The sequence below is a fragment of the Fukomys damarensis genome, unplaced genomic scaffold (assembly GCF_012274545.1).
Source record: "Fukomys damarensis isolate Sample0158 unplaced genomic scaffold, DMR_v1.0_HiC HiC_scaffold_17, whole genome shotgun sequence".
NCBI classification, from domain to species: domain Eukaryota; kingdom Metazoa; phylum Chordata; class Mammalia; order Rodentia; family Bathyergidae; genus Fukomys; species Fukomys damarensis.
This window is the reverse complement of record NW_022900929.1, coordinates 70,925,077-70,948,744: the sequence shown is the minus strand read 5'-3', so window position 1 is coordinate 70,948,744 and position 23,668 is coordinate 70,925,077. Positions and strand designations below refer to the sequence as shown.

At 43.9% G+C, this 23,668-nt stretch overlaps 2 protein-coding genes across 2 annotated transcripts in view; one reads left to right on the top strand and one right to left on the bottom strand.

Moving 5' to 3' along the window:
* The window catches only part of Pygl (glycogen phosphorylase L), a 36,557-nt gene extending 23,784 nt beyond the window's left edge, over nucleotides 1-12,773 (top strand). Inside the window, exons 8-20 of the mRNA XM_010632569.1 lie at nucleotides 3,332-3,475; nucleotides 3,695-3,787; nucleotides 4,443-4,589; nucleotides 4,905-5,068; nucleotides 5,572-5,686; nucleotides 6,213-6,314; nucleotides 6,440-6,587; nucleotides 6,694-6,752; nucleotides 6,858-6,999; nucleotides 8,803-9,010; nucleotides 9,918-10,052; nucleotides 10,794-10,860; nucleotides 12,547-12,773. Coding sequence (XP_010630871.1) covers nucleotides 3,332-3,475; nucleotides 3,695-3,787; nucleotides 4,443-4,589; nucleotides 4,905-5,068; nucleotides 5,572-5,686; nucleotides 6,213-6,314; nucleotides 6,440-6,587; nucleotides 6,694-6,752; nucleotides 6,858-6,999; nucleotides 8,803-9,010; nucleotides 9,918-10,052; nucleotides 10,794-10,860; nucleotides 12,547-12,729 — 1,707 coding nt within the window. The 3' untranslated portion in view covers nucleotides 12,730-12,773. The remainder of the gene's footprint in view (nucleotides 1-3,331; nucleotides 3,476-3,694; nucleotides 3,788-4,442; nucleotides 4,590-4,904; nucleotides 5,069-5,571; nucleotides 5,687-6,212; nucleotides 6,315-6,439; nucleotides 6,588-6,693; nucleotides 6,753-6,857; nucleotides 7,000-8,802; nucleotides 9,011-9,917; nucleotides 10,053-10,793; nucleotides 10,861-12,546) is intronic.
* A 644-nt stretch (nucleotides 12,774-13,417) lies between these two features.
* The window catches only part of Abhd12b (abhydrolase domain containing 12B), a 20,168-nt gene continuing 9,917 nt past the window's right edge, over nucleotides 13,418-23,668 (bottom strand). Inside the window, exons 6-13 of the mRNA XM_010632706.2 lie at nucleotides 23,109-23,154; nucleotides 22,873-23,002; nucleotides 22,702-22,739; nucleotides 21,058-21,137; nucleotides 16,190-16,272; nucleotides 14,853-14,931; nucleotides 13,746-13,864; nucleotides 13,418-13,642 (exon numbers count right to left, since the gene is read on the bottom strand). Coding sequence (XP_010631008.1) covers nucleotides 13,615-13,642; nucleotides 13,746-13,864; nucleotides 14,853-14,931; nucleotides 16,190-16,272; nucleotides 21,058-21,137; nucleotides 22,702-22,739; nucleotides 22,873-23,002; nucleotides 23,109-23,154 — 603 coding nt within the window. The 3' untranslated portion in view covers nucleotides 13,418-13,614. The remainder of the gene's footprint in view (nucleotides 13,643-13,745; nucleotides 13,865-14,852; nucleotides 14,932-16,189; nucleotides 16,273-21,057; nucleotides 21,138-22,701; nucleotides 22,740-22,872; nucleotides 23,003-23,108; nucleotides 23,155-23,668) is intronic.

Here is a 23,668-nt window from a genome sequence, read left to right as displayed (position 1 = left end):
ACATTTGTTATTGTGTGATTTCTTGATAGCAGCCATTCTTTGTGGGGTGAGGTGGAATCTCAGTGTTGTTTTCATCTGCATCTCTTGAATGACCAGTGATGTGGAACATTTGTTCTAAAATTTTTTTTTTTTTTTTTTTTTTTTTTTTTTTCTTTTTGGTACAGAGGATCAAACTTGGGACCCTGCAATTGCAAGGCAGGTGGCAGCACCACTGAGCTAAATCCCCAGCCTAATTCTTAATTGATTTAAATATACATTATTAGGGCTGGGGATTTAGCTCAGTGATGCTGCTGCCTGCCTCGCAAGTATAAGGTCCTGACTTTGATCCCCGGTACCATAAAACAAAAACAAATAAATATATATTATTAGTTTAACTCAGGCCTCTTTTGGGGTAAAATTATTTTAACACTATAATGATTCTTTTCTGAAGTAACGTCAGGAGCAACAAATTAGTATTCTGCTTTACGAAGGTGGGAGAAAACATGATCAAGGACAAAAATGATCCTTAAGACCAGGTGGCCACTGGTGTTAAGCCATATTCTCTAAGAACAGAAAAGAATTATGTGGATTTGCTGCAGCATTTTCACAATTTAATGGGATATATTATTGATCCTTTTAGGAAGATGTGATTTCAGTACATTTTAGAGAAATCTCTAATCCAAAAGCCAGAAGTTTTCTATCTGTAGTTAAAGTAAGCATGCTACTAGCACTGCCCAGAGTGGCCAGTCGGCAGAACTGTGCGGCTGGAAGGGCTTGGAATCCGTCCTCCTATCTTCAGTGAGAACCAAACCTGGTTTGACTCAGAAATAATTTTCTGCAGTAACTGACTACATCTATGAAGCTACTTCTAGGGTACAAGTAGCTCTTAGGATCGGGTTTGATTTTGTTTTTGAGAATGGGTTGATAAAATCATTTCTGTAATTGCAAGAACAGTTCACTCTCTCTTCTCAGCCTGGCCTAGCCCTAGTCTAGACTGTGGCCTTGCTCCTTCCAGAGTCTTGCTCTTATTTTCCCTCTGCTCCCAGTGAGGTATTCGTGCCCTACTTAAAACCAGTGGAAGCTCTTGATCATGGACAGGCTCCTCACTGGTGTGGTCACAGGTCCTGACTCATCTCTCAGGGACAGTGAGGGCCCCTCTGTAGGGCTGCTGGCCCTGTCCCTTCCACCTCCATGCCTGCCCTGGCTTCCTCGCCTTCTGGGAATACCCAGGCCCTCTCTGGTTATCTGACAAATTCCTGCTCCCTTCAGGGCTCAAATAAGGAATTTCCAGGCTAACCAGGTTCCCAAAATACTGTGTCTATACCTTAAGTTAAAGAGAAAAGAAACTCTTCATACTGTATTTAAAGGCTGGTTTATACCTCCCGAACTCCCCACTAGTAACTTCTTTAAGGATTGTGTTTAATCGTTTTATTCCTAGGACCTTAAAATTTCCCTGGCTCAGTGAACATGCTTAAATTCATTATAGGTGAATTAGTCTTATAATAATAACTTCATTCTAATTTGTGCAATGGTACATGTCATGGGCCACAAAAGGTAAGCTATAAAACGTAGTATCAAGAAAGTTTTAAAAAATTCTTCATCCTACCACCTATACATTTCCATTGGGAGTATCTATGTAGTTTTCTCTTCGTGACTTTTAATTTTTAATCATCTTTTAATTGAACTTATAGAGGATCATACTGTGAAGGAAAAGCAGTTCCATGAGACTTATTATAAAAACATGGTGGCCCACGGCCCGCTTCTCAGAAGCAACTGCATCCCTTTGCTTTTCCTTGATTTTCTTAGTGCTTACCTCCATATTTCTGAATGAAATAGTGACTGCTACTTTGTGACTTCTCCATTTTTACACGCCGGTGGACTCCCCAGTGTTAAAGATGAGAATTTGCCTCACATTCTCGTGCACACTCCACCTCCAACACCACCAACACAGACTCCCTTTCCCGGCTGTCTCAACATGAGTCTATGGTAATGTTCACTAGATCCTTAATCAGTGTTCACGTTACTGTGACTGCATTAACCCTAAGATAGCTGGTGCGTGCACAGTTGTGTCCCCATCTATGTACAATGACTACATTGTCCTTCCTTACAGAGTTGATTTGTTGCTTTGTTGGTTGGTTGACTGCTAGGTTGGCTGGATGGATGGATGGTTTTTTGGATTTAATAATTATGTGCTTTGTCTGTTTTTATGGGTACTGTCTGCTAATCTATCAGACATATATCTGTTGTATATACTTCCCTCCAATACATTCAGACATGTCAGATATCCTATTAACTCAATCTTTTTGAACAGTCTCTTCTGGATCTCTCCTAGACAGTTGCTCTTTGAATTTGCTGTCTCCCTGTCACCTTGGGATCACCTTTCCCATCGTTCTGAGGACCCTGTGCTCATCTGCTGTCCAAGGTCATTGTTTTCTGATTCTGTATCTTTCTCGTCCTTGGTTTGCTCCCCTCTTTTTAGTAGTACAGCTATACCTCCTGGGAAGGGGCACATGTGAGGTCACTTTGTTTAAAATCTCTCAGATTAGAAAACACTTCCTTCTTCCCTCACACTGGTAGTTTTCCTGGATCGAGAACACTTGGATATTTTTCACTGCCTTCTACTTTTCAGAGTTGCTGAGAAGAACAGTGTAGTTTTGATCAGATTAACTAGTATTAGTAATTAATTGCGTCTGGTAGAATTAATATTGGCTAGCTGTGTTCTCTAGTTTGGAGAAGGCGGATTAGAGTCTCTCCACTCAATACATAAGCTTTCGCTTAATGTTTAATAGAGGTGGCTGGTGCCCCTACCTTTGGCTGTACCTGCTGTGCCCCACTCTGGAGACCCCTGTGTTACCCTCTCCAGAGAATGCAAATCCAGGTCAGCCTGAGTTTGGAAAGGAGACTGCTCAACTGCGGGAATTGGAGAGGATGTCTAGGGCTCTCAAGTGACTGTTTACCCCTCTCACATCTACTTTCAAAGGCACATGGTGCTGCCAGTCCCTGAGTCCCAGGGGCCTGATACAAATTGAGCTGCTTTTGGATCTTTTCATCATCAGGCCAGGATTTGGCTTTCTTGGGTCTCCTGGGTCAATTACCACTCATCCGTCTGTTTTTTAACCTTCAAAGAGTTGTTGTTCCCTCACCGTTTCTTTATACTTTTCTAAAATCCCTTTGCTGTCATTTTAATGGGGTTTCAGGAAAGCGCAAAGGCAAATGCTCCCGCGTTCAACACCACACCCTCCACCGGTGTCCATGGGCTTTGGCTTCTGTGTTCCCTGCGCCGGAAGTACCCATCATGTTTTGGCCACACCCACAGTGGGACCCATGTTCATTCTGTCTCTCTGGTTTGAAGTTTTTTGAAGGGAAGGAGCTGAGACTGAAGCAGGAGTACTTTGTGGTGGCTGCAACCTTGCAGGATGTCATCCGACGTTTCAAAGCCTCCAAGTTTGGCTCCGGTGACAATGGGGCAACTTTGTTTGATGCCTTTCCAGACCAGGCAAGTATACAGTCTGTGGGGAGGCAGGTTTACCTAGGGGCCAGGATTTCCCATCAGATTTACTCCTCTTTCTGAGTGCTGGAAGACTTGGGGAGGAACAGCAAGCCCAAGTGTTTCAGAGGAGCTGGGCCTTTTGCTCAACACTTCCCACAGGCATGTGGGAGAACAAGAAACCAGATCCTGTGCCATCTGTGACGTGGGTGTCTTCTCCCCACCCAGGTGGCCATCCAGCTGAATGACACTCACCCCGCACTCGCCATTCCTGAGCTGATGAGGATTTTTGTGGATATTGAAAAATTGCCCTGGTCCAAGGTCTGAAAAGTTTGGCTTTTTCTTTCCTTTAATTAACCAGAATATTTGTGGCTGGGGGACTGCCAAAAAAAGCTCCTTTTCAGGTTTCCAAGAGGTTGCTAACTTCCAGCTGTTAGTGGCATATTTTGCCCTGATGCTGACCAGCCTCCATCCCTAGTGTTTCACAAGAATAAGACTCAAAACTAATAAATATGTGTATACCGGAAGATAGATCAGGAGCTGTATTAAGGATTATATCATGTTCTGGATTTCTGAGTCTAAGAAGATTGAAATTAAATTCTCTAGCCTCAGAAGACAGCTAATTAAAAGTATCCACATAGCTCTGGAAGTCAGCATTTTCAACATACTTTGTGCCTGATGAGAGTAGTTCATTTTTATTCCTTATTCTTTTGTATAGTTAATAAATAAAAGACATGGAATAGTACAGGAGATTTACCAGAAAGCTGTACTGAATTTTATCAGTTTTACAACTCCACCCCCCACAAAAAAAACACATGCACACACATTCCCATTCTCTGGACTGTACAGGAACTCAGGGTGGACCTAGGGTTTCTGACCAAGTTGTCCTGTGGCAGACAGACTGGAGCTGAGGGGTGTTTGGCCCTGGCAAGTGCGGTGCACATCAGGGCAAGCAGCCAATCTTCCCTTCCTGCAGGCGTGGGAAATCACCCAGAAGACCTTCGCCTACACCAACCACACAGTGCTCCCAGAAGCCCTGGAGCGCTGGCCAGTGGATCTGGTGGAGAAGCTGCTGCCTCGACATTTGCAAATCATTTATGAAATAAATCAGAAGCATTTGGATGTAAGTCCATGGGAGAGATTCTAACTCCTTTTAGGAATGAGGAGTTAAGATGTCGGGTGGTTACCATGTTCCCTCTTCCCATGCATCTTGCCATCATGGGTAGTGTGAGAAGTACTCAAGTCTGAGTGGGGCTCTGTTAAACACATCTTGAAAGAACTGGCACGGATGGCTGGCATCTCCGCAGGTCTCACCCATCCACTCTGTGGGAGTGAAGTTTGAATTCACCCCTCCGAGACGTTACCTGAAACTGGAGTAACTTCCCAATGTTACTTTAAGCCTGAGTAACCAGCAAGGTCTTTCTTGTTGTTTGACTAGAGAATCGTGGCCTTGTTTCCTAAAGATCTGGACCGCCTGAGAAGGATGTCTCTGATAGAAGAGGAAGGGGTCAAAAAGATCAACATGGCCCATCTCTGCATCGTGGGCTGCCACGCCGTGAATGGTGTGGCTAAGATCCACTCAGACATCGTGAAGAACAGCGTGTGAGCCTCCCCCACTAATGCACATCCTTTAATGAATGCTAATCTGCCTTTCAGGATGAGGAAAGGCCCTGTTAAAATGTTTAAAAGTAGGCCAAGGGTGTAGCTCAGTGGCAAAGCACTTGCCTAGCACATAGGATGCCTGGATTTGATTCCTAGCACAGAAAAAAATTTCTTCCATACAGAGAATCTTCTTTAAAAAAGCAAAGAAAGCTTCCTCTCTGAACCATACATATTCTAGACTTAAGAGAAAAAAACATCACTGTTCTGCTAGAAAACCTGGTATGTATGTCAGCGCCAGGAAGTCAGATGGAGGTGACTAGATTTGGAACTTTTCTTGTAATTGTTTGAATTGCAAATGAATTTCTATTTAGAATGACAGCCATAGCTGCTTTCACCCCCGCCTTCCACCTTTTTGGAATCTTTCTAAGCCTACACTTGACTTCTTGAACTTAATCCAGTGTGCTTTGGGGCCAACTTTAGTAATTCATCTCTTCCGTCTCCAGATTCAAGGACTTCAGTGAGCTAGAACCAGACAAGTTTCAGAATAAAACCAATGGGATCACTCCAAGGCGCTGGCTTTTACTCTGCAACCCAGGGCTGGCGGAGCTCATTGCAGAGGTAACGGGGTGGGAGATCTGGTGGAATGAAAGTCACGTGAGCGCACTTCAGGTTTGCAAATCTGTCCTGCAACAAGGCTGGCTTCACAGTGTGTGGCTGGCACTGTCACACAAGCCACTTTAATTCTTTCTCTGCTGTAGACATCTTGAAATTCTTCACTTTTGAATGAGGGCCCTCTGCAAATTATGCAGCCAGTCATAACAGTATCCACAGGACACACAGCTGGAAGATGGTAGCCCTCTTACTAAATGGAGACACCGCAGTTCAAATAGATAATTAATGGAACCAGGGTTCTCCATCACCCTCTTAAGCATATTTCCTGATTTTAATACCTTACTATCACTGAGACCATGTTTGTGATGCTAGCAAAAGTGTTCTCCCATGTAGGCTTTCTAGGCTGTTCTGTGAAGAGACTGTTCTGTGGGCGATCTATTGTAGTACAGGAACTCTACTGCCAACAGAAACTGCTCCAGTGGGCATGATTACTGCCCCTGAATTAAAGTCATGTCTTGCTTTAAATTGAAAGAAAATTGGGGAAGACTACGTGAAGGACTTGAGCGAGCTGACAAAGCTGCACAGCTTCCTGGGGGATGACGTCTTCCTACGGGAAATGGCCAATGTGAAGCAGGTGAGGCCACGAGGGCGGACCCCTCCGCAGCAGTCGCTTTGAGCGTTTCTACTCCACTTTCTCAAACCAGACCTCCCAGAGCTTCGAGGTTAGAAGGGCCCTGGCACCGTGCACTGTCTCCACAGGAGAATAAGCTGAAGTTCTCTCAGTACCTGGAGAAGGAGTACAAAGTGAAGATCAACCCGTCCTCCATGTTTGACGTCCAGGTGAAGAGGATTCACGAGTACAAGCGGCAGCTCTTGAACTGCCTACATGTGATCACCATGTATAACCGTGAGTCAGCGCCTAGCCACCAATCAGCACCACAGAGGTGGGGGCGGTGGTCACGCTCCGTCTCGCCAGCCCCGCCCACATCCGTCCACTTCCCTGTCTCTTTCAGGCATTAAGAAAGACCCTAAGAAATTATTTGTGCCGAGGACAGTAATAATCGGTGGCAAAGTGAGTTGACTGTATTCCACAGGGACTGGAGGGCTGTGATCTCTTGTCATTTCTTGGCTTCATCGACGGTGGTTCCCGTCAATGTGTTTGCCGTTCTTCCCCAAGGCTGCCCCAGGATATCACATGGCCAAAATGATCATAAAGCTGATCACCTCCGTGGCGGAGGTGGTGAACAATGATCCTGTCGTTGGCAGCAAGTTGAAAGTCATCTTCTTGGAGAACTACAGAGTGTCCCTTGCTGAGAAAGGTACTGCCCTCATTGCAAACCATGGAGTGGACAGGCCAGTTCTAGGGATTGTAGAGTATGGCAAACAGGCTGCTGACAACCTTGGGGAGCTAGTGTTGAGGATAGAAGCTGTCCCTCTTGGGAAAAACGAGGCAGGAGCTTTTAAGATGACCCAGGTGACAATAAGATTGGCATCTTTAGAGCCATGTCATGGGATTATGATGTATGATCAAAATATACAGTCGATGTTTAAATGTAATAAACTTACTACAGTAAAAGACATATTGCCATCAATTCCACTCAGAGTACTCCCCCTGGCTTCAAACACACTTTTCCCATCATCCTTGCCACTTTCCGAAGCAGTTCTGGAAGTCCTCTTTCATGTCTGTACAAGGTTTTATCAAAAATACAGTGAATGCTGCTACCAAGAGTCATCTAATAGAAAGGCAGGCTTCTAAAACCATTACAGTGTGGCGACATCAGCTGACTCACTGGATCTAGGACCACGTGACCTCTGGCTCTTCTCCAAGTCACCGTAACCGTGAAAGCTTAGGCAGCCGTGACCGCACAACTAAAGATGCAAAAAAAGGACTTTAGAACTGCTTCAGGAAGTGACAAGGATGATGGAATAAATGAGTTTGAAACAAGGGCAGTATTTTGAGGGGCACTGATGGCAATGTGTCTTTTAGTGTAATAAATTTTTAATCTAAGTATTGACCGTGTTGGGATCACACCCCACACGTTCATTTGCAAGTGCATTTTTCTCCTAGCGAGACTGCCCCGCTCTCTTTGGTGCTGGTGGGGATCTACAAAAGGGAGGAAAGGTCTTCAGTTTCCAGCTCCAGTTTTGCAAGAGAGCAGCATTTCTCCAAACTGCAGATGTTCCTCTGGTCTCTGTGTGGAAGGGCTGCTATTTGCTCATGAAGCAACAGGGAACAAGGGCTGCCAAAGCACGAGGCTTAGCTGTGCCACAGACCAGAGTTCCCACGTGGGGACAGGCTGGCAGGGAGCCATGCCCTTCTCTCTGCTGCTGGGACCTTTACTTATCTGCATCACGTTCTGGCAAAGTACCTTCCACATGCAAATGCCAGCTGAGAATTCACCTACTTCCAGAAATGAAGAGACAGAACAGGATCTTTTTTGTGGTGGGGTCCACTGAGGTTACTGTTTAAGAACGCTCTGCCTAAAGGGAAAAGAGCCAGGTCCAGAGAGAGAGACTGCACAAAAGCATGAATATAATCCACAAATAAACTCTCAAAGCAGAGAGTTGGACCTGACCTTTGCAGTCAGAAAGACATGGCACTCCTCAACTGGTGGCCATATTCCCCTGCAGGGGAAGTGGAAGGGCGGGAGGGAGTCAAAGAAGCTCTAGAGCGAGTCAAAGGGCTAGGAATGTAGCAATCCAGCATCCTTGGTTTGCAAGAGTCAGGAAAGACCTCTGAATTTTATGGTCCAAGAAAGAGAAGTTGCAATATATTTTATAAAGCACAGGCAGTAAAAACAGAACCATAACAAAAATTGGAAAGCAGCAATGGAAGAAGAGAAATGCAGTGGTGACATTTATGACCCTGAATCAGTAGACACTCTTGAAAGTTTATAGGCCGAAAAAGAATAGCATATCAGGCAACTATGCAGCACATCATAGCTGGACAAAAGCGACTGCTTGTGTTAAGGACAATCAGCCCCATCCTTCTGCACCCATTTGAATATTTATCTTGATGTGCCCATGCTAACGATCACAACAGGCCAGCTGTATAAACGCTCAGACAGCACAAGAGGATCGAGGGCGACCGCATCAGTAATATTAATGCGACTTTCTCGCAGTCATTCCAGCCACAGATCTGTCGGAGCAGATCTCCACGGCAGGCACTGAAGCCTCGGGCACAGGCAACATGAAGTTCATGCTGAATGGAGCCCTGACCATCGGGACCATGGATGGGGCCAACGTGGAAATGGCAGAGGAAGCCGGGGAAGAGAACTTGTTCATCTTTGGCATGAGGGTAGATGATGTGGCTGCCTTGGATGGGAAAGGGTGAGTCGGGCAGGTGACCCCCAGGAGGGTGTGTGGACTCGGAGGACTCCTGCCACGCAGGCATCCCACTGCTGCCGCACCGTAGGAGATGTGGCAGCAGGATGTTTCCCGCAGGAGTCAGGGAAGCTGCCTGGTACAGAATAGTCCTAGCAAGCCCGGCAAGTAAAAGTCACAGGAGCTTGGGCGCAGGTGCGCAGAGCTGCTGTTTGTTAAATTGCCACTCGTTGAGCCATTGCAACCTCAATCCGTTCTCTGTATCTGTGATTTGCTTTGAGCAAAAGATGAACCAGGACCTATCATTTAAACCAATATTTAGTGGTCTTTTTAAGATCCCAAAAAGCTAGACCAGAAGGTGGGAGAGAATGAAGAGGGATATAGAGATGCACTCAGAAACATTTGTTTTCCTTTAATAACTAGTTAGATTTATTAATGTGAGTTTAAGCGCGAAATGAAGAGTAATGCCCAAAGGAGCTCCAGAGATCACAAAATTCAGAGGATATAAAATGTAATTCCTGGCCCTTAGAAATAAATTTCCCCCCACAGCAACAAAGTTTAAGAATCAATGGGTCCAAACGCAAACTGGTTTCCTAAACACAGTGCTTATTTAGAACTGTGAAGTCTGCTTCGAAATGAATCTGGCTGTATCCTAGCAAATTAGACTATTGTGTGTGACTAGTTTTCATTATCTACTATTCTCAGTGTTTATGGATACGTGGAATGAATCCAATTTAAGGGAGAAAATACACTTCAAGGTCTATTAAAAGTTATTTATAGCCATGTTGAAATTGCTAGCTTCCATAAATGCTAGTATTTCTGAATGCACTTTTATAGCTGATGGAACATTTAATACGTTATTAATCATATGCACTAGTACAGCCTATAGGTCCTCACCCACCCTTCCGTGCAGGTACAAGGCAAAAGAATATTATGAGGCGATTCCAGAGCTGAAGCTGGTCATTGATCAAATTGACAATGGCTTCTTTTCTCCCAAGCAACCTGACCTTTTCAAAGACATTATCAACATGCTATTTTACCATGACAGGTGAGTTCCCATGAGAAACTGGTATGATTTGGGCTGTGATAAGAGGACAAAAGCATTTTAAACCAACGATAATCCACCCACTAGATTACTATAGATCTGTGATCTGATCAGCAAACCTGATCTTGGGGGAAAGAGTTAGTGTCCATCAACACGGCTATCAGGTTTAAGACTGAAGCTCTCAAGAAAATACATAAATCTTGAGACCATAATGGTAAATAAAATAAATCAGACACAGAAGGTTAAGTATTGCCTGGTTTCTCTGACACAAGAAACCCAAAATAAAAATAATTTAAAGAGCAAAAGAAAAGAGAGAGAGGGTAGGAAACAGGGAGGTAGACATGGAGATGGGAAAGGGGGAAGGGAGGAGTTAAACTGATGAAGATGTAAATGTATACATGCTAATGCCCCAAGACAGATGTAATTATGTGTCACAAATGTGTACCAGTCATTTTTTAAAAGGGGGGAAAAAAGAAGGAACCCCTCAAAACTGGTGTTCTTTTTCTCTTTCCACTGATACGCTCGACTTTCAAGTACATCCATATGATGACATTTTTTACATGTGGGAAGAACCATAAAAAAGTAGAGGGCTGAGGAACATTTTTATGAGCAGAAATAGGAGTTTTTGGTAAACTAGTCATGCCTGACATTAAGCAAGAGAGAATTTTCAGTGGAATTGTAGCATGCATCTGTTAATGGAGCTTTTTGCTCTTTTGCTTTTTCCTTCTAATCACAAAAATACAGGTTTAAAGTCTTTGCAGATTATGAAGCCTATATCAAATGTCAAGAAAAAGTCAGCCAGCTGTACATGGTGAGTAACTGATGGAGATTTGTGAAAGAACTCAGTTTACTCTAGCTAATCAAATTCTTTTTTTAAAAAATCTAAATAGTAGGGACCCCCTCACTACTGAAAGGTGGGCAGGATGGGCTGCAGGTGTAGCTTTGCGCGTGCTAGCAAGTGCAAGGCCCCAACCCCAGGACCACAAAGAGAAAGAAGTGAGGCAACTTTCCAGGCTACTTAGATCAAAACATGACTTCCCCACATTTAAGCAGAGGCTGGGGTATGAGATTTCCATAGCAATTAGAAATTTTTTCAAATCCAGGTTAAAAAAGAAAATCACACGATTCATTATTTCTTAAGCACCTACCATGCAGGAGGTGCATCCTGCAGCTCAGGATATAAAGCCTCAGACAGGTGGAGGAGCCTTGGGCACCGTACACTGAGAACACATGAACTCAAAGTCAGAGGAAAGAGAAGGGCCACCTCGAGAACCGCAAAGAAAACAGAGCAGGAAAGGAAAATATGAACAAGGACAAGGACAAATTTAACTGTCAGCCCACACAGCGCATCTCCTCTGTGAACTGTGGCCCAGGCCCAGGGAATGCCCAGCTAGAGGCCCAGCATTTGACTCAGCCCTGCTTGCTCATTTCTGCAAACTGCATTCCTACTCTTCACAATAATTGTCTCTTTGAGGCTTACTAAACATGACCTGCAGAGCTGGAATAGAGGAATAGAGGGAAGCTCTTATTTGTTATCACAAGAAGCTTGCAAAATCCTGACTAAATGTAATTTCAGGCTCTGTTTTATAGTACCTTCGATATGATGATAGTTTTAGTCTTTGTTTTAAATGCTTGTATGCACTGGTAAACAACTTCGAATAGTATCCAGGAAACTGTCAGAGTTTGGGGAGGGGAGGGGTTGTTTTGTTTTTGTTTTTGGGTGTTCTGGGACAGGGTCTCCCTAGGTAGTCCGGCCTTGAACTCCTGGAGATCCTCCTGCCTCAGGCTCCCAAACGCTGGGATTGTTGGTGTGCGCCACCACACCTAATAGCACTCCTGACAAAAGTATCAGGCTATAAATGAAATGTCTTTTTATAATCTTCTTTTAGGTAAAATTCTGAGATTGTATTTTTAAGGATACAGCTGTAATTCACCCTCTTTTGAAACCCCACTGGAGTCTTTGGACTCAGTAGCAGCCTCCTGGGCCGTGTACCTTTCAAGAGAACAAAAACAGCTAAATGGGTCAGTGCAGCCCTTTGCGGTACTGCCTGCTTTCACTGCACTCACAGCGATCATTCGAGGGCAGTGTTCTGAAGCTGTGGGAGCAACAGGTTAAGTCTCTCTCTCCACATGGCACGCTGTGTTACATGGATACTTGTCCTCCTCTTACATAGTAAAAAGGGAATGCTTCACCCACCATAAAACATGGGAGATACCTCGTTCATGCAAAAAAAAACAAAAACAAAAACAAAAAAAAACTGTAACCACAGCAGGAATTACCAGTTAGAAAATGTATATCCATGCTTTCGCTCAAAATGAAAAATACTCCTTTTACTCTAAATATGAGACTCAGGCAGCCCGCCTCTGTCCATCAACTGTGGGGGGGTTGTATTTATAACTCACTGGAGTTCTGTTGTTTCCCTTTGAAATGGGCTTGCTCTGATGTTTGTCAACAAGCTCTCCGGCCCTTGGCTGTTTCTGCATATGTTGTTTACAGAATCCCAAAGCCTGGAACAGGATGGTGCTCAAAAACATAGCTGCCTCAGGGAAATTCTCCAGCGACCGGACCATTAAGGAATACGCCCGGGACATCTGGAACATGGAGCCTTCGGATCTAAAGATTTCCCTGTCCAATGAATCTAGCAATGGGGTCGGTGTGGCCAAAGGAATTGAGTTGTAAGCTGTCCCTAGAAAATATAGCTTCTTATTGAACTTGAACATTTTTACAACATTAATTTTGTTTTGTGTTTCATTAGCTAATATTAGTTAAGTATCTCGGAATAGGAAAGTACATGACTATATTTAGGGAAAAAAATAAAATGTCAATTTCCAAGGACTGCATGAGTGCCAGAGCTTACTACTTGATAAGAGATCAGTAGCCTGCTAGGATTCTCCCCAAAACTAATCAGAAAGCTAGAAAACTGCCTGGAACTTTTTAATGACATTTAAATGAACTAAACTAAAATAGAAATTCTTTAATTACATCCTCACACTGCTGTCTAAGGTCAAACCAAAGGCCACTGTCTTCGTCCATTCAAGCTTCTATAACCAAGGATCACAAATTGGCTAACATATAAGCAATAGAAATTTTATTTCCCACAGTTCTGGAGATGGAAAGTCCAAGTTCAGGGGCCTGGCAGATTTGGTGTCTGTTAAAAGCCAGTACTGATTTGTGGGCGAGCCTTCTCACTGTGTCCTCACCGGGAAGAGGGAATTTCCTTAAAGGCCTGTTTCGCAGCCTCACATCTCCCGAAAGCTCAACATCCTAAAACCATCCCATTTGTGAATAGGTCTCGGCATGTAAACTTGGGGGCAGACACAGACACAAAGCCATAGCAATCAACTTATTCCCAGAACATTTGCTGACGATATATTTTAATAGGATCCAAAATTTACCAAGTTCTGATTCTCCACATTCCATACCACCCAGCATCCATGCTTTCCTTATTTTGACAAGTGACTTATGGAAGCATGCAGGCTTTCGCTCCTCTAAGCAGCCTCATTCAATTTTGCAGAAAGTCTACTTCGCAGGTCCTCAGCTAAAGATTCACGCTGCTCTCCAACCTCATGCCCACTGCTTGCTCAGGAAATCTCTGCAAAATACAAACTCAGATCAGCTCACACCTCCTCCTGCTCTCCATCTCAGTAAACCAAAGCAGCCCAAATTGCCTTTACATGTAGCAAAGCAGCTCTTACCTCACGACTTTCACAAACATGGGGCTTTTACAAAGATAGTTGTGATGGAAGCCAGGAGGAAAGATAACCATCTCGACCCTCTCTTTATTCCTGTAGGCAGCGTGTGCAATTTCAAAGAGCTGTAAGAGATGGAAAGGCAGGGACTCAAGTCTGGCAATTCAAAGCTCTAGGTCTCCTATAATTTTCCCAAAAGATACGGAAACAATCAACTTGGAGAGCTTTTCTCATTAAATCAGAGACATGAGACTCTCCACGCCCCCTAGTGGCTGGCTGTCCAGCTGCAGGACAGGACACTCAAATTACTACAGAATATGGACAGATCCTTGTCCTTCCACTGCCAGTACCTGGCTGCAAAGGGACAAGAGATGCTGTGGGCCACGCTAGTAAGGTTTGCCTAAAGGGGAAAAACCGTCCACATTTGTAGGGCTGTTCCAGTACAGACTCCGTGGAGGTTCCCAAAACAGATCGTCTCTCCACCAGGACAGCCCCAGACAAGTGGCTGAGTACCCCAAAACACTCCCCTGGACTCAGTGGCCAACTGATACTCTCTGTGTAAACCAGGCTACTTAGGGGTATGGAGGATCCTTTATAATATCAGGGAGCTTCTGTTGTGAACCAGAGAAGAATTGGGACCTAATTGGCCTCCTCGGTGATCACAAATGAGAAAGGCTGCCCTCAAGGGTGACTGCGTATTAGGGAAAAGTTAAGACAGCTGAGGTTAAGTTGTTTACCAGAGAATGCACTGATGGATATTGCAAAGCAGGTGAGTCTCGCGTTACTTTGACTGCTGTGCCCGTGTGTGGGTGAATAAAAGTGAGGTGAGCGAAGGGCTCAGGGCTCCTCTGCCTACTAGAGGTACGAGCCCCTGGCTGCCTACGTGTTAAGGTATCTCTGTCAGGCATCCTCATTCACCCCCGGGTCAGGGAGGAACAAAGTAACAGCTCTAGGTCCCAGAGAGAGGCTGTCTGGGAGAGTCAGCGATAGATGGTACCTAGCCCCGGAGTCCTCTGCAATCTTTTATGCTCTAATCAAGACTTAGCTGGATGAAAACAAAAAAGGGTACAGTAAGTATAGTGTGTTTCCATCGGCCCTGAACTTTTAGTTTACCTTTTTTGCATCTTCTAAAGGCACTGTTCTGTCATCCTCTCCATGTAAGATTAGAAGGGGAGAAGACAGGAACTTAACACTAGGGACAAAGGGGAGACAAGCATTCAGTTTCAGAATTGTACCCTGACATTTAACTGGCAGCATTAGCAAAACATGAGGTTTGCCCAAAGCACAAATCTCTTTCTCTTGTTCCAAGGAATATGACAGTTTCATATATAGACAACTTCATGTAGTAATTTCTTTTCCAGTCCAGTTTCCCTCTATTTGTGCATACTGTAAGCAGGTATTTAATTGATTTAATTTTATGTGGTATTTGGAAATTTCAGAGAACACAAAACAGAATTTGCACAGTGTACTTTATTTTTTACAAAATAAGCCCTGAATTTTTCCTGACTTCTCCTTTTATGTAAAACCTGAAATATTTTAATTGAAAGCCTACAGAAGGCCAGGCCTAGTGGCACAGGCCTGTAATCCCAGCACTCTGGGAGGCTAAGGCCAAGGTATTGCAAGTTTGAGCCCAGCCTGGGCAACTCCATGACTTAGAGTAACCCTGTCTCAAAATAAGAAATTAAAAAAAGGACTAGTAATTTAGCTCAGTCCAAAGGTTCTGCATTCAAAAAGGCTGAAAAACAAAATAACTCAAAATCCCCAAATAAAAATTACCCCAGAACCAACAAGACCTTTTTGTAGCAATTGATTTTTCCCCCCTTGCATGGATGTGCAATTACTAGGTTTCCTTAGCTTCGGGTCAGCCTCCCAGTTTGGTAATTCAAAAAGAATGAATGAAGAATGACATCTCTATCCAGTGACTTTCTCAAACAGTACTTCCTTGTCTTTCTAAACTTCAATACCTGGCCATCCCTGCCACAGTGACTCATTGTTGCTGCTGACGGTGTTGGATTTCCTCATTGTGTTATGACAACTGCCTATTTGGAAGCATTTTTAAAATCTGCACCTGTGAGAGGCCAACTTGCTAAATGCTGGTCACTGGACAGGTTAGCCGGCTGGGTATTAAGTGGGTCTGGGTTACATAGGGAATTTGGCTGAGAATTCAGCGATCCCTTACAGATTACTGAACTCGACCATAAGCCGTAAAGAGAACTCTATGACTTCAGAGAGAAGACTGAATTGATGAAGGCATCAAATTAGATGTAAGAAAAATAGAAACACTGAACATCTGTATGAGCTGTATTCTGAAACCTACTGCCCATCTGAGTATGCCAAAATGATATCCTCGTATCCCTATTCTAGTGATTCTGACTTAGCATCTAGTAAGTCACAAGGTAGTTAACCTTAGATTCCTATACAGTAACAGACATCCTTCATCATTAGCTTACTTTTCATCATTAGCAAAGACTATTCTGTCTTCTTTTAGGGAATCCACAAGTGTCTGTAAATATCTTGGAAACTTCCGGAAAATCTATTTTTAAAGAAGAAAAAGAAAAACATTAATATCTTACAGCTGTTCCACTTGTCTCTCACTGTGAACCATGCTAGCAAGTGATTTTCTAAATATAAAAAACTTTCCTAAGTTTTTATGATTTTACAATGCAATGTGCTATTTTGGGGGAATTTAGAAAAAAAAAATCCAGCAAGAAACAAAAAAATGAGTCACACATTTTTCTACCCTCCTAGAGAATCCCAGGTAACACTTGGCTTTTATTTTAACACACAAGGTACATCATAGACCCTTACCACTCTCTGCTCATAAAGAACCCGCGACATGTAAAACCTAAGATTTGTTTCTACTATAAACATAATCAACTAGTAGGGAAAATTTCTGATGTGTCAGAAATTCTGGTAGAAGTATGCAATACCTAGATAGCTGGTTTGAGAAAACTGGAACATAATTAAACTACTGAATGTGATTTAATATAATAATGCTTTAAAAGACATTTTAGGTTTTGACAATGACCACAGGGCTCCAAATATAATATTTACCACGCTACACATGCTGAATTTCTTCTGTAACAGCAAAGTCCAGTAAATACGAGGCTATCCCCATCTGCTTTTTGGATATTTTGAATAAATTCGTTCACACACCCTAAAAACCTCATTTCAACTGAAAGGAGCTATAAAGGACAGAAACACCAAGCAGTGAGCCCCTTTCTCCTTTGCCCCCCACCTTCTCACTGTGCCCCACACCTGCTCTCATTTCCAGCTGCACCCTGACCCCGCCCAAGACACCTTCATCCCTTTGGACGCTGCCAACCCCACGTGGCTCCCATCTCCGCCCTTTTACTCCATAATAAGTGATTACTTCAACCTGCAAACCAGACCTCATCAGTCTGCTCAGCACCGTCGAAAGGCACTTAGATGACATCAAAGGTGTCACCGTGGCCTTGGAGCCTCTGCAGAACCAGTGGCCACCTCATCCTTACCACTAAGCCTCTTCCTGTCCACCTTCTGGCTTTGTTGCCTCTGCTTCCAGAACATTCCAAGCTTGACCTCACTGCAGGGCCCTCATCTTTGCTTTTCTCCAGATCTCTGAATTTTGCCACAGAGCTGGCTTCTTATGATGCAAATCTCAGCAGAGAGGAAATTTATTCAGAGATTTTTTTTCCCTATTAAACCTTGGCCTCTGCCACTCAGCCACTCTTGATCAGATTACTTTATTGCTTTTGCGGCCCTATTGGGTATTTTCTTGTGTATTTCTGTCTGTTTCATAAGAGGAGACCCAGAAATATCTTTTTCTCTGTGATATCCCCAAAACCTAGAAAATGTTAGGGAACGTGATAGGCATTCGATAAATATTTGCTAAAAAGGGGATGGAACTATTAAGTGAGGATCCCTGGTGTATACTTCTAGCCATCCTGTCAGTTTCATCTCAGTGTGCCTGAGCTTCAGATTTTGTATCTTATAAGAGATTTGCAAGGAGGACCAACCAGCAGAGAACTGTACATATACCTTCATTGTACTTGACAGGGTGGGGTGAAGGGCACTGTGATGTCGTAAAAGGCACAACACCAAGCAAAGGAAATGGGTGCAGAACTGATAGGCCCGGGGCTGACAAACATGTCAGCCTCATCATTTTTTTCTTAAAACAGAAAGAAATCATTAACACTTGCCCCGTGGCTATAATGTCTTTTGTTACCATCCACCAAGATGAGCTGCAGAGAAGAGTGACTTTCTAAATATAATTATGTTTATAAGCAATATTTTTATCTGGCTTAAAAAAGCAATTCATGCCCCTCGGTAACCAAGTGGATACAACGAGGGAGGCTGGCAGCCGTTTCCTGGGATCTGTGTGACCTGAGCTTTCTTATTTTCCCGCAGCAGATAATTTGCAAACAGGTGCAGGCTGAGAGCTAAATACACTCCTGTCTTCGTTCCTCTCCCCCTTCTTCATGCTGAGGGCATGGTTTATTTTTTTCTTTGCTTTCCTTTCTGATTTCCTCCCTCCTAGAATCAGTACTCCTTGGAGGAAACCCCAGTAAGAGAAGCCCTTCAGCAATTCATGTCAAATTCTGGAGGAGGAAGAAGAAAGCAGACTCCGGTCCACTTGATGGCTCATTCCCACCAGCCAGGGCCGCCCTTGGAGACCAGAAGGCCACAGCATCCCCTCTGGCCCAGACCATGGCAACTGGCTCCTAATTGGTCTTCCTGCTTTCCTCTGTCTTCCATGCTACCAGATAAATGCTCTTAAAGCACCAGCCATGTAAAATCTGCTACTATAAAGCTTCGGGAATGCCACACTGTCTACTAAAATCAACTGCTAACTTGACTGCGAGCCCACTCGCATCTGACCACCATCTTTCATTCCAAGGATGCTCCCCTCTAGCTGCTGCCTGGAGTTAGCCTGTCCCCTTCTTATAAGGCATGTGACAGTTCCACAAGGCTCTAAGCCTGCATTTCCCTCATCTCTAGCTAGAATCAGTGATGTCTCCATCACTGTGAGAGGGTCACAAGTGTGAGAAGTGTCCATGGACGCCCTACATTGACTCTCAGGTGTTTTGTAATACAACTCTCCACCCTGTCTTGCTTCACATCTCTCTGCTCCTCTGTTTGCTAATTATTTTCCCTTGCTTTCAAAAAAAGAGCTTAGATCCTATCTCTCTGTCAGACCTTCACTGACCACACCTACACGCAAGGAATTAAGACTTTTCTTAATTCCTTCTATCCTTTAGTTAACCACTCTGGGTCTTCTTCCCCTACTAGTTATTAGTCTACTCTGTAACACCAAGACTGGAAGAAGAGGATTGGGGATTTAGCTCAGTGGTTCTGCGCCTGCCTTGCAAGCACAAGGTCCCGAGTTCGATCCCCAGTACCAAAAAAAGGAAAAAAAAAAAATCTAAAAAATAAAAAGTGTTAGAAGGGAAAGACCATTTGCTGGGTTCCTATGAGCATCAGGAAACTTTTCATACATTACCTTACCCTGTGTATTAGGTATTATCAGCCCCATTATTAAAAAGAAATGGGAAAACTCAGAGAAGGTAAACAACTTACAAAGGACATTATAAGGTTGGTGGCAGAGGCTGGATTTAAACCCAAACTTGTCCGGCTCTATCGCCATGCTCATTACCCATGTCACTCTGAGTGACAAAATAGATTCTAAGGCAAAATCTCAGGCGTGGTGGTGCACGCCTGTAGTCCCAGCCACTCGGGAGGCTGAGGTGGGAGGATCGCTTGAGTCCAGGAGTTCTGGGCTGCAGTGCGCTATGCCAATCGGGTGTCCGCACTAAGTTCGGCATCAATATGGTGACCTCCCGGGAGCGGGGGACCACCAGGTTGCCTAAGGAGGGGTGAACCGGCCCAGGTGGGAAACGGAGCAGGTCAAAACTCCCGTGCTGATCAGTAGTGGGATCGCGCCTGTGAATAGCCACTGTACTCCAGCCTGGGCAATATAGTGAGACCCCGTCTCTCAAAACTTGGGGGAGAGATTTGCCTCTTCTAATGACAGAAGTATTGTTACAGACTAAACCTTTTACCAGAGATAACTAACAAAACTGGACAAAATGTTTACATAAAGAAAAAAAAACAAAAAACCTCTCATGAAGGTGTCAGACACCTACCAAGGAAGGGAGAAGTCTAGATCCCAGAGAGAAGGGAAGACCAGAGAGGTGAGCCCCACACTCAGCCATCTTTCTCCTTGAGACACAGCTGTGCCTCCAAAAGGAGCAAGAAAGTAGAGGCCAAGGGACCCAGAAGAGATGGCCCAAACGGAACAGAACAGAAGGAAGCAGATTTGAACCTAGCTATATCATAACTATAAATGGACTACTACGACTAATGGACAAAGTCTGTCACACCCAAAAAGAAATTAAAACTCCAAACTATGGTGCTTATGAGATATATGTAGTAAATATACACCTTTGAAAAGGTTGAGAGTCTAAGAATAGAAAAAAAAAACACCAATCAAAAACATTAATCAAAATAAAGACATACTAATACTGGGTAATGTTGAATTTAAGTCAAAAAACACTATCACAAAAGCAAAGGAGTCGTTTCATGATGAAAAATGATTTATCCACTTGGATGATTCAAAACCTACAAATTTCAAAAGACTGAAATACTTTAATGTATATTTTGGATCACAATAGAATTAAGGTAGAAATCAATAACAAATATAATAACAAAATTTCCAAATGTATGGGAGTTTTGAAATGCATTTCTAAATGGCCCATGTGGGTAAAGAAGAAATCGATAATATTACAGAATATTTTGAACCAAGTGATAAAATACATTTCAAAACTTGTGGAACACAGTAGCAGTGTGGCTTAGGTAGAATATATCCTGATGCATAAATTAACAATGGAGAAATACTGAATATAAATTATTAAGTGATGAATAAGCACCATCTCAAAAAATTGTCAAGGAACAGAACAAATGTAAAGAAAGATACAAGCAAGAAAGATCTTACCCAGAAAGGTAAGAGGTGATAGGAAAGGAAATAATAAAGGTAAATCTAAAAATTAATAAAATAGAAAGCGTACAGTTGGTTATTTGAAAAGTCTAGTACAGTAGACTCTCAACTCTGCTGAGAGTGTTAGTTGCCAATGGCTCACAGTACTTCTCCCTTTTGGCTGACAGAAGCCATGATTCCTGAAAGGTTTACCACCCACCCTAACCCTCTCACCTCCCCTCCATCCCGGGTGGTGCAGAAACCACAGCCCCTTCAAGCCCGCAGCCCCATGTGGACAGTGGGTGGGAAATGCATACAAATGGCTTCTCTTTGATACCTTGTGAGGAAGAACCAGAGACTCACCTGTAACAAGGGATAATTGATAGTCGCAACCCAGATGTTGGTGAATGGGCTTTCCAACACAATGGCATCCGTTGGGCATCCTTGAAAATAATGACAAAAATATAGGACATCAGTCACTAAAAGCCCAGCCGGTTTCAGCTGCCCTTTCCCTCAGAGCAGTTAAAATGAAAGCAATGATGGCAGTTGACAGGATTAGAAACTGAACACAAGCCTGACATGCCTGTAATCCCAGTACATTGGAGGCTCAAGCAACTGTGAGCCCAGCCTGGGCAATTTAGAGTCAGACTCAAGAAAAAAATAAAAAGAGCTGGGAGTGTAGCTCGGTACAGAGGCCCTGGGTTCAATCTTCTTACCACAAAAAAAGAAAGAGGGGGATGGGGAGAGAAGGAAAAAGGACAAGAGAGGAGGGGAAAAGAAGAGAACAGGAAGGCTGGGAAAGGGAGGGAAGAACGGAAGGGAAGGAGACAGAGAGGAGGAGAGGGGAGGGGAGGAGAGGACGGGATCTTTAGTGTTCGCTCAGAACCGAAAGGACGGAAATTAGAGTTCACAATCTGCCAAAGCGGAGGACCCTAGAACATTTCTCAGCCTTTGAGTCGGTTAAAAAGGCTAAAGTCCAGGGCCAGGGAATTAGCTCAGTGGTGCGGCCACCTGCCTTGCAAGCGCAAGGTCCTGATCCCTGATTCAAAAAAGAAAAGTCCAAAGTCCAGCTTCAAATCAGCTCAATCCCTTGCTTAGACTGAAGTGATCTAACCCTACCATAATTGCCTTTCAGGAGAAGAGTAAGTTATTTCCAGAAGAAGTTTTAAATTATCCCTGTTATTTTCTATAAACATTTGCTAGCCCTTAAATGTAAATAACTAGACACAAAATTAAAGCAAACGGGGCTGAGTGTGTAGTTCCACGGGAGCACTTGCCAAGTATGCACGAGGCCTGGGCTCCCTCCCTAGGGGCTACCAGAAAAAGAAAAGCAAAAACGCCTGCTGGCAAGGGTAGGGTCCTGAGTTCGTTCCTCGGTACCACAAATACATAAGTAAATAAATAATAAAACAAAAACTAAATAAAGCAGATACTAGGCTTTGGAATTCTTAAGTTGACGGTTATTAGGGTAACAAATGTTTTTATTTACGCAACATGTTCATATCTGGAGTAAATTCTAATTTTAGATCTTGAAAAAGATATGACCCGGCCCTATTCACAGAGATTCAAATCCATCAACCATCTAGTAGCCAAGAAACGTGCGATTTACATAAGCACACTCAACAGATTCCAATGCAAGCTATTTTCAGGTCACTCTGAGAAATACTAACACCAAGGTTATGTAATACTGCTACAGGAAGCAAGTCCTGCCTATCATTTCATAAAGTGTTATTTCCCTGTCCTATAATTAAAATGAATATAATTTCACAAAAGGACTCCTTTGAAGGTAATTTTAACCCTTACTATTCATTTCTTTAAATTTCATAGTCTGGAAAAGCAGCTGTCATTTTATATTAAATGAAGGAGACTAAAGAAAGTCTGTTGCTCTGCTAGAAACGATCCAACAGTGACATACTTTAAGTATCTGTGCCTTCAAAGCTACAGGACAGTCTCCTGACTGCTCTATATTCCCAGCTCAGGAAACTGTAACACGTGAGCATTTATTACCTCTCTCTTCCAGGATCTTGGCAGCGTCTGTTGCAACTCTGCAAAACAAGACAATTTGCACGCAGGTGAAGCTTATAGTCAAGGAGGCAAATTTAACAGTCAAGTAAATATGAGAAATGGACTCTAAAGCCCCAGCCACCCTCTGAAGGACACATCCTCAGCTGCCCTTACCCTGTGCCCAGAGAGTGGCCCCACAGGCACACAGGGGTGCGGCCGCTTCTGGCTTTGGTCCACTCGTAGATGCAGATAGCGTCTACTGCCAGCCCCTGCTCCGTGGGCTTCCCTGTAGAGTCCCCGAACCCTGACAGGAAGAAACGGCAATCACAATATCACTTCCTTCACAACGCGGGGTCATCAAAAGCTTTGTGAGTACCAAATACCCTTTGCACGCTGTTGTCAATCCCTACCTCGGTAGTCCACAGACAGGACATGAAAGCCACCATCGCTCAGCACCTACGTAACAAAGGAGCCGTTTTCACTTCAAACGATTAGAAGATGAAAACAGAAAAGCCTCCTCCACACATCCATGTTCCTAGGTACAATGGTGTCATAGGTGGGGAAAATGTGGTTTTGAAATCTGGTGTTTGGCCTCACACATGAGATTAAGTTCAGTCGGAAGGCGAGAGGCAGCCAGGCAGAGCCAGGCCGCACCGAGCCCTGCTCTCCCTGGTTGTGTGACCTTGACCCCTGTATTCCTCATCGAAGAACTTTATCTGAGAAATGAAAACAAGGTCCCTTCGGGGTTGCTGGGAGGATTATATGGCTGTGACACCAAAGAGCCTGATCACACGTAAGGGTCTTTCCTATGAGTTCCCTGAGTTGGGGCTGGGGCTAGGAGCTCAGTGACAACCCCTCCCCAGTATGTGTGGGTACCTGGGGTCTGATACCCAGCACTGAAGAGAGAAGGAGGGAGAGGAGACAGGGAGAAGGAGGAAAGGAAGGCGGGGAGGGGAGGGAGAAAGGGGAG